We start from the raw sequence: 10,400 nt of genomic DNA, 5'->3' as shown, positions 1-10,400 counted from the left end.
GGTCTTGGGGGCTTTGGGGAGCGGGCGAGGGGGGGCGTTTCTGCTGTGGGTGAGGGATCTCAGGAGTTGGGGGGTACGTTGTTTGGTGAGGGGCTTGGCAGCAGCTTTCCTAACGCTTGGTCAGGCAGGGGGTTCTTTGGGATCCCCCTCTTCCATCCTCCCCAAGGGTTTGCTGGTTGGGGAAAGAGGGGGATCGAATCTCCCGAGGAACGGGAAGACCCCTCCGAGCACGGGGTGGGGGCATTTCCTCGCTGACCGCCCCGTCCTGAGCCTTTAAGGTGTCGAAGCTGTTATCAAAATCACCCATGCAGCACGGCAGAAGCGCCTCGGGAAAGAATAAGCAAGGGAATGAAAGGCCCCGGTGTCGCAGGCGAGAGCTTGTCAGGCTGCTTTCCCCGGGGTACAAAGGCCGGCCGGCTTGATTTGTGGGGAAGGCAGTTCTGTGACAAATGGGGAACTCGGTGAAACTATTCAAGTCTTCCCCCCAGCAGCTGAAGTTGAGGCTGTTTGAATAGCAAGCGCGGGGGCGAGGGGTTCGTTGTCGTCGATGCGCTGGAGCGGTTTTAATTGGAGGCAAGTGTCTTTGCAGGGAGCAGTCGCGGGAGAGCGAAGAAGCAGGTGGCAAATCCTGCCTTTCTCGAACCCGTATCTAGTGCTGAGCGGCCGCACTTGGTGGTGACTAAACAGAAAACTTGCGTCAGTAAATACTCTGCTGCTCGCAACACTTCTCCTCTCTCTTTTCCCCCCTGTTTTTGGGGAAGTCTGTTTCTAAAATACAGTGGTTATCTTGTCAAGTCTACCCGTATTGATAATCTGTCGTCGATGTCCCGCTAAATTCCTTTTTGACATCGGCAATGGCATTGTGTTCCCGTTCAGCTGCGCGCGTGTGCTCGCTGAGGCTAAGTATTACTTGTGCGCAATTTCTTTTTTAGAACTCTTTAAGGAGATAATCCCGTAAAGATCTCTGCAGCTGGTTTACTGCTAATGAGCCTTGGAGGGCCCTGTTGTGGATGTGGAGGAACTCCTGGGCATGCTCGGTGGAGTTTGGTGCTGTTGACAAAGTTGCTTATCTTCTGCAAAAGAGATAACACGAGGGTTCTGTATAGGAGAGGAGACAGAGGAGCAATAGCCCACAGCTGTGTTTGTGCCAGTTTGTGTTTGGCCTCCGAGTAAGAGGGCTGTGGTACGTGTCTGGGCACCTGTAGAGTTTCAGCCTTCCAGTGGCTGAATTGTTAAAATGAAGTAGATATATTTTATTTCTTTTGTAAGACTATTAGTTTCTTTAGGAATGAAACCTAGCAGGTTGCGATTGATTGTTTCCAGAGTTGTGTAGGACATCCCTGACTTGCAGAAGCATCTGAAAAGCATTTGAGCATTCGACTTGTTTGCCTGTGCTGCAGTCTTAGCTTGTCTTAATAATACTGGAGGTTTGCTCACAGGAAAGCACAGCTACATTTTGATTTTGTGGAGACCTTTGGAAGATTTATTCTGGAGAGATATCGACATTGGTTAGATTGTAAGAGATCCATCGGCGTGGACAAGCCCACGCTGTGCAAATTCCTTACGTCGTCAGGTGCAGTATAACCTCAGACTTACTGTTGATAGCAAATAGAATGTTTCCATTAATGTGTCATATAATATTTGTAGTCACTCTCAAATCCTTTCACAAGTTAAACAAAATTTATGTCTTCTAATTGCATTAGGCTCATAGGGTAACTCTGACATTTTAAATTAAAGCATATTGACGTTGCACCCAGATAAATTGCTTAACTTTTGTGTGCTTGCTCAGGAAAAGATGTTATGGATTACTAGTTAACTCTAAGTTACTCATTAGGAAATTTAGATGTGGTAAGTATTTTTGATAATGCTATCATAACTTTTGCTGCTTGGTGTAGGTGGGTTGTCAGCAGCATTTTGCTTATTTCCTCGTAAAGAAGGATAACTAAGCATAACTAATCCTAGCAGAGGTCTTGGTGAAGACCTGAGCAGAGAAGAAATATTCGAGGCAGGCTTGTCTGCATTTGTGGAAGCACCTGCTGTGGGCTAAAACAATCAGGAATAGAAAATCCAATAATGATTCTCATTCCGAGACACCGGTCAACTTATCTGTTAATAACAAGTTTTCCTAACCTGGTCAGGAAGGAAAAAACATGCTTCCCTGGTTGTCTGTTGGGAAAAAAGAGTTTCTTTTGAGGCAAGCTACTGTTTTCCTTCACAGTAAAAGGTGTATAGTGCAAATATTTCTGTGAAGGTCTCTTATTTAGTACTTGAATGTAAAGTAAATAAGGATTGGGCATTAGAAGTTGTTGATTTTCTTTCAGGATACATAAACCTGGAAAGTGCAGACTGCTTTGCAGCTTTAAGTTTAGTCAAACCTGTAAGGATGACTTCATCACTGTGGATTTTTACTTCTCTTCCAGGGTTTGGTCCGTTTGGAGAGCACGCTGTTAACGCCAGTTGGATTGCAGTTCAGGTAACACTATAACTTCGTTCTTAGCAAGTTAAAACAGAGAGCTGTGCTGATACGTATCCGTACAAATTTTAGCTTGCCGCTCTTTTATAACTTGTCTTCCCAGTTTATGAACTGCGATCAGCTTGCTCCAGCTATCCAGATGGTCAGCTGGATAATGTTTTATTCACTTCTCAGAAAACAATCCCTTAGCTAGTAGAATTTAATGAGATTGAGTTAATGTAGCTAAGGCAAGTAAGGAATTCATAGGCTAAGTCCCTAGATTTGAAAGATTTTAAATGGGGCAGGGAGCCTGGAATCTTCCTCTGCTGTAGAGAATTCAGAATAAATAAACAAATCCAGAAGAATTTTTATGCTTTTCTCTCAACTCTAGCTTGAAACTGAGCAAGTTGGTTAACCTTTAAGCCAAATCTCATCCGTAATAAGACTTCCGCTTGGTAGTTCTGTGGAGTCAAGCATACTGCAGAGTCGCCCAACGTGGGTCTGAGTGTCAGGGACTCTCACCCCAAAGCAAAGCAGCTGCCACCTTTCCCTGCTTCGGTTCCTTCTGCGTCTGCCCGCCTTCGGCGGTGGGCTGTGGCAGGTGAAGCAGGAGGCGTGGGGGGATCAGGCAGTGTTTGTTGCTCCTGAGCCAGCTTCCTCTCTGCTGAGAAACAGCAGCAAGTGATGCTTGACTGGTGGAGTTGGACCTTGCTGGAGACAGGAGTGCTCGTGGAGGATCGTTGCTCGAGCAGGTCGTATGCGTTCGAACAAATCAAGTTTACGCCACTTGTAGCTGTGTATCTGCGTGAACATGCTCGTCTGTGCAACGCACTGATGCCGTCACAAACGAGGCAAGAGGAAGAAACCAGACTCTTGCTAGATGCCCAGCTAAACCAAGGAATTAAGGTTGCTTGGTAGTATGCTGTAAAAACATTAGCTCGGGACAGTGCTGCCACATTATCCTGCTTCTTCCTTATTTGTCACTTCTGGATGTGGTTTATGACAAAGCTACTGGGAATTCAAGGATACCTTTTAGTGCAGTTGCCCAGGGAATTAAATGTATTTTTCTCCCCAACACATCTCTCTTCCCTTCAGAGCTCTGAGATTAATATCTTCTTTAGGATGCTTTTAAATTAAATCACAAACTCTAATCAATTACAGTCAACTAATGTCCAGATGTCTAATGTGTTGGCTGGTATGAGAAGATGAAACCTTTGCCTTCAAGAGCCTTTTGGAAATGAATATATTTGAGTTAGGGTTTGCTGGGCTTAAGTTTGGGGGAAAATGCAAGCTGTGTATGTGGAAAAATGGCACGTTACTGAAATTTAGTAGTGAGGCCCATTGATTTGGTTTGTTCTTACTTGTGTAATGTCTGTTATTGTAAACAAGCTACTTTTATTCTAGAAGAGATAGACAAAAGGGTATTTGTGCTGCCAGAACAGGCAGAGTGGTGGGTGTTCTGATGTTGCTTACAAAAACAAACCTAATATATAATTCCTATAAAGAGAAATGGCGTGTCATTCCTTCAGCCCGGCAGCTCGAGGCACTGATGGCTGCTCAGCTGTGTGGCTGGTAGATGAAGTAAGTAATCGCATGTGTTTTAAAATCATTTTATGGACCTGGGGGGGTGTTTTGAGAGCATAAAACTAGACTTGGTGGTGTGCAGTCTGCTGCCTTGGAGTCCATCTTCCTCCGAGTCCTGTTTAATAGCTCGTGCTGGCTTCTAACTAAAAACATAAACTTTCAGGCAGCGGGGAGGATTTGCCTTCCTTACCCTGTCTCAGCCCTGAGAGGCCCAGACAAAAAGGAACAGCATGTCTTTGAGCACATGCGAGTTGGGCATTGTGCAAGTTTCAGACAGGGGACTTCATGGAGCTGAGTGGACACAAAGGCGTGTCTGAGTTTCTGAATCCCAGACGGTGTGATCTGCATTTTAATAGAAGAAAAATCAATTAAACAATCTTTTTAAATCCTTCCTAGCTTTAGGGCTAAGCTAGTTCTGGTTTATTACATCTTTTATTATCCTACATCCCGAGGATAAAATTCTCTGCTTTTCTTTCCAGTCCTCTTTTTGATTTTATTTGGCTTCTTATATAGAACACGGATACGGTGTGTCTTTTCCCTGACCGCAGTGAATTTCTAGTATAGCCGTTTGGTTTTGGAAGCTAAACGATTTTTACATGTAGGTACCTTAAGCAATGGTGGCAGCAATCTAACAATATGAAGATGAAATGTTTGGAGATTTTTACGCATGGGGGAGAGATTTCCTGTAAATTCAGTGTGAAGAATAACTTCTTTCTGCTTTCTTTTTTAAGGCTTACAGTAAAAATATTCTGTGTTAATGTGGATTTGCTGTTCCGTGTTTTCATCGTTTTCATATTTCATTTGAGGAACTTTTTCAGCTGCAATTTTTGCTTGGGAGAGACCTTCCTTTCAAGAAGTTGTTACTGAAACAGGCTTTCTGTTCAGTGCGTTTTCTGGCCTCTGTGGTGTGACTTAGGTGTAGACACAGGTGTGCCCCGTGGACTGTGAAGCTAATGGGCTCCTGCCTTCATCCCCCCGAAGTGCTTCTGGCTGAGCCGGAGGAGGAGGAGAGAGGTCAGAGTGCGTTTTGACATTACTAAGGACAATTGCTGTCAGGGTGTCTAGACAGACCTGATAAGGATATTAAAGGCTCACAAAGACGACCATTGTTGAGGGGTCAGGGAATCGGTCAAACATGTTCGTTTTTCTATATTTGTCAGGTATACAAGACTGCGGGTAATAAGTTGTCTGGGGGCCAGCGTACATCTTTATTATTGAACGGAAGCGCGCGAACGCCGTGTTTGGTTAAAAGAAAGTTGTGGATTTGTAAAGCTGAGGTTTGGTGTGCCTGCGTTTGGAGAAGGTAGCTGTCACTGAGGCGGCGCGGCTCACGTGGCCCGAGGTTTCTTGCTCGCTGTAGATGCTCATTCCACGCAGCCAGTAAAACTTCCCGCCATCAAATTCATCTTTAGGAGCTCTTTCACGCTCTTTAGAGAAGTGATGATGAATTCCTACCAATTAACGCTCTGAAGATCTTCCTAAAGAGACTGACTTGTATTTGAATGCTCTCATTTGTAAACTACGTACTTTATTAACGCACCACATAAACCAGCTAACGTTTTGAAGGCAGATTTGTGTAAAGAAGATGTGATGAAACATCACTTAGCATCCATCTCTGGTAATGAATGTCTGTGTGTGCCAGACACTAATCAATACAGCAAGCCTTTAATATCAGACTTGCCCTCAGAGCCAGAGTCAGTGATCTATCATTGTTGTTGCTCATATCTGCTGGTCCGTGAAAGTCTTACTCTTGCCTTTGCTGCGTGTTTGAGTTATCTTAAATCTTGTTACACTCTCTGTGGTCTGTCCATACAAGTGTGAAAGGTTTGTGGGTTTTTTTCTCGGTAAAGAAACGACTCATGCTGATAACTACAGAAAAAAGGAGACTAAGACATTGCTTGCATTTATATAGAGGAGGTAGGATTGTAATGGGGGAGTCCAAAAACCTCAGCTTGTCCTCTCCTTTCAACTATCTTTAATTTGGAAGAATTTTAAAGCTAGGGAAATAAAAGATTTGAAATTGAGTAAGCTTCATGAAAAATAGCTAATCTGCACTTGTTAGCCTGCAGTTTGCAAGTACAATCTCTGTGCGCAGGAAAATAAAGCCTAAGAGTGACCTGAAAGAGCAACTCTTGGCTCTGATCACCAAATCTGAACCTGAAACAGAGATAACTTAATCATTCAAGAATATTTAAAAATGTCCGTTGATAATTTGATGGCTGCTTACATTGCTGTTTCTACCTCAGATCCATGAGAACATCTACACTGGTATATGGATGTGAGAGTTGCAGGTTATTTTCTTGCTATGCATGCGGCCTTTTTGGTGTTAGCACAAGTAATCATTTTGAGCTTTTGACACGAGTAAGCTTGCATTTTTCAACCGACGTGTATCTCAGAGGAGAAGAGCAACCCCAGACGACAAGCTTCTGCTGTGTATTGACTTGTGAAAAGCTGGAGTTTGTTCTTCTAAGTGGAACACAGGCCTGGTGATAGAAATGCAAGAGCACACAGCTCCTTCTGTCTTCAGAGAAGGATGCACTTGCAGCTTCTTTCCGAAGGAGACAGAGCTATGGGAGGACTCTGACGAAGGCTGTTGGCTTTATGGCATGTACAGTCACTTACCAATCTTGAAAAGCAGCTGTAAAGTTTTTCAGAATGCCAAAAAAATGTTGTCTTCATCAGAGGGAAACTTGATCCAGGTTAGATGTTGTTGGAACTCATTGAACACGATAGCTTCAGCCTCTAGAAAAGTACCTCCCGGTGTAGACTTGCACAAGGCTCCTAGGTTTGAGCTTTTTTGCAGAGGCTTCCTCTCGGAGGTATCCTTTCCTTGAGTTCTTGAAAGTTTGGGTTTGATGGCTCTGGAAGATTTCTCTTCTGATGAGGTCCTGTTCTGGGCTAGACTGGTAAAGGCTGAAGTACTAAATGAGCCTCAAACTGAAGCCTTACTGGTGATACTGGAGTGTGTTGAAATGGAGACCAAAGAAGAGCAAGGGAGAAGTGTCCAGGACCATGGGCTTTATGTAGAGGGAACTCACAGTGTTGGGATGAAAGTGTGCTTTCCAGCCAGCTATACTGGAGAGGGAGAAAGATCTTCCTTCTTCCCTCTGGTTTTAAAGACGTCTTTGCAAGGTATTTAACTGACACTTTGTGTTTTAAAAGGTTTAAAGGAAATTGGCTAAGTTTATTGCCTGGATATTTGGGATGTTTTCAAGGCATGGCTTTCGTTAACGTTAGAGAGGGAGAAATAATATACTGCGTTAGCTGAATCTCTACAAGGGTAACAGCTCAGGCTGCAAACAAATGTGAATTTGCCCTCCAGGCCAGCAGTCCTGAGAAAAGACAAATTAGATGATGAATATAATCTTTCCAATTCTACTTTCTCTACATAACATCTAGTTCTTTCAAGAAATAAATATGACTGTATACTTCTCTAAATAATGTAGCCAACCTTTCTTTTGAGTGTGGCTGTTGCTGATAACTACTGTCAGTTAAACGTTGATTTCTTTGTTATACACACATCAGAGCAAAATAAACATTCCTGTGGGTGAAGACTGTTAACACAGGTGGAGAGATGCCTTTGTTGTTCCCCATTATGGTTTTGGGGTTTGGGTTTTTTTTTTTTTCACAGTGCTGTTTACAAGGTTATACAGCCTGTAGTGTAAGCTGATGTTAGTCCCTCACAGCAGACCCACTCTGCTAATAAACTTTCCAGAAGTCTATCCTCTGCTGAGCTTGTGTCTGACCACTGTGGTTTTGTTTATTTCCTTACCTTCTCAGGAGTTGGAGAAGCTAGGACTGCGAGATGACGTGGATCTGCACGTCTATGAAGTCCCAGTTGAATACCAGACAGTACAGAGGCTCATTCCTGCATTATGGAAAAAGCACAGTCCACAAGTGAGTGAGCAAAGGGAGGAGGAGAAAAGACAGGGCAGATGGTTGAAATCTGCCATGCTTACAGCAATGAGCATAATGTGGAGTTCCATTTTTTAATGTACGTTCAGACTGGTAGTCCCTCGCTAGGTCTTTTCCTCTTTTGTCATGAGAACATGTGGATTTGTAGAATTTTATAGCTCAGAATAGAGCGTTCCAATTAATGGGAGCAGTTGGTGTGAAGAGGCCGCTGCAGAGGGCTGTCTAGACCACCAAAGGGTGTCTGTGCCACCTGGGTTGTTCCAGCAGTGGTCTCAGCTGCAAAGGTGCCAACGTTCATTTTTACTCTGAGTAAATTACAATTTAGGCCAGGAGACGGGGAAACAAGAAGAATCGTTCCGTACTGAACGCACAAGTTCATTGATAAAATGACTTGTTACTGGGCTATTCATGCAAGAACTCCTGTAGCAACTCCAGCAGTCTTTAACTGGGAATAGCGGGCTGTTGATTCTCTACCGTTTGTATCTTGGTTGATCTAACTTGTTTCTTTTCTCTTGTAGTTGGTGGTTCATGTAGGTGTTTCGGGTATGGCTACGACTGTAACTCTGGAGAAGTGTGGCCATAATGTAGGTTATAAAGGCTTAGACAACTGCCGTTTCTGCCCAGGCTCTCAGTGTTGCGTAGAAGGTGGCCCAGAATGCATCGATTCCATTATTGACATGGACACGGTTTGCAAGAGAGTCTCAGCACTGGGGCTGGATGTCACGGTGACTATATCTAAGGATGCCGGCAGGTATGGGATGCCAGTGATCGATGGGGAAAATAGACTCATACTGCAGTCGCTTCGTGCTCAACTTATGAGGCCCGTACGATTCGTGCGCTTTTCACTTCTCATGGGGCTGGCAATACCATCTATTTTTTCAGTGGTCACCCAATCATCAGGGGAAAAAAGAGAGAGATCTTTATATTTCTTTGTCCTAGGTTTGATTAAAGTGATCCCACAGACTCACAGTACCTGGCTTGTACCTCTATTGCAGGATGTTGTTGCAATGCTGAACGATGAGAATACAGTTCATCCTGTCCTGTAGTTTGCACGCTGTATTTGTCACTTGTCGCTAAATAAGCTCTATTCTTGTATTTCAGATACCTCTGTGACTTCACTTACTACACCTCCTTATACCAGAGCCGTGGGAGGTCGGCTTTTGTTCACGTGCCTCCGCTGGGAAAACCGTATACGGCAGAACAGCTGGGTCGGGCACTACAGGCTATAATAGAAGAAATGCTTGATGTTTTGGAGCATTCTGAAGACAAAATCAATTGTCAGCATGAACACTGAAAGTGGGCAGAAGCTATCCTAGTATTGCACTTCCAAAATTTTCCCTGCTACTGAAGTACTGGGGAAAACGGTCTGAAACCTACGGACCCAGAATTGGAGACCTCAAAAAGGAAAATTCCGCTTCTACAAATTGATGGTTTTTGTCAGCCTAAGCAACAAAGGATTCAAAATCTCTTCTTTGAAAGACCTGCAACTACTCCTTTCTGAAGTGACTGAAGTGTATGTGCTGTGCTTTATCCAGAGCTCATCTGTCAGCCAAGCGACAGCTGCTGACCAGTCAAATACAGTGTGGATGGAAAGTTTCTCATCTGGACTTGGCGTTCAGGTGCAGGGAATTGATAACCCAGTCTTCTAATGACTAGTTCTTAAGTTGAAAGGTTTGCTTTCATTTTGTTTTGGGTTTTTTTTCCTCTTTGGCCCAAATTAGAGGTTATAATGTAGGAGTATAACTGAAAAGAGTTGGACTGGTGTGGGTTTGTCTGTTGTAAAACAGCACTTGGTTGAGACGAGTCTTCAAAATTGCTTTGCTGAAATGGAAAAATATTTTAGGCACCGATTTTTCACCCCACATTGTCCAGATATTTGTAGGGTCCTCTGTAATGTGCTGGTTAACTGGTAGCTGCAGGTAGAAGGGATGTGTTTTGGGTTCCTTTTGTTGTGGAGCAGGAGATAGTTTGTTTTTTGTTTGTTTTTTTGTACACAGTATGAGCCTAACTTGCGCCAAATATTTCCAAATGTCTTTTTTTTTATTGCGCTCTCAATGCCACCTTCCTCACTCAAGTCAACCATATACCTCCTGTACAAAACACATTGTTTCATATGTGTATAAAGCAAATCATTAGCGGTTAAATAGCTTTGCTAAAGGCCACTTTCTCCGCAGGAGATCTTTATCCTAGACTCTTGGTGCTAGCTGTTATTTTTAAGGTGAAGGTTGAGTAATTTATAACTTCCTTAGTTATAAATTTTCATTCTTGTTAAAGGTTAGGTGAAGAGTAATGTTTAACTTAAATTCTAAATTGCCACCGTGATTTATTATGGGCATAAATATGCGAACGTGTGGATTCGAAGACATTCTGCCAAATCAAATCTGAAATCTTAAACCTATTCCCACTGTCTGTAAACCAGAGGCGATTATTTGAAAACTAGGAATTTTGC

At 43.4% G+C, this 10,400-nt stretch overlaps 1 protein-coding gene across 1 annotated transcript; it reads left to right on the top strand.

Annotated features, from left to right (window-relative positions):
* Nucleotides 1-2,420: 2,420 nt before the first annotated feature.
* Nucleotides 2,421-9,385, top strand: PGPEP1 (pyroglutamyl-peptidase I; the record flags this gene model as incomplete). The annotated part of the gene is made up of 4 exons (XM_010283465.1): nucleotides 2,421-2,473; nucleotides 7,817-7,933; nucleotides 8,470-8,702; nucleotides 9,053-9,385. Coding segments are annotated over 4 exons (596 nt in total), but the record flags the coding sequence as incomplete, so codon positions are not given.
* Between the last annotated feature and the right edge of the window lie 1,015 nt (nucleotides 9,386-10,400).

This window comes from Phaethon lepturus, unplaced genomic scaffold (assembly GCF_000687285.1).
Source record: "Phaethon lepturus isolate BGI_N335 unplaced genomic scaffold, ASM68728v1 scaffold40843, whole genome shotgun sequence".
Taxonomy (NCBI): Eukaryota; Metazoa; Chordata; class Aves; order Phaethontiformes; family Phaethontidae; genus Phaethon; species Phaethon lepturus.
Note: the sequence above shows the minus strand (reverse complement) of the source record. Positions and strands in the feature narration are given on the sequence as shown.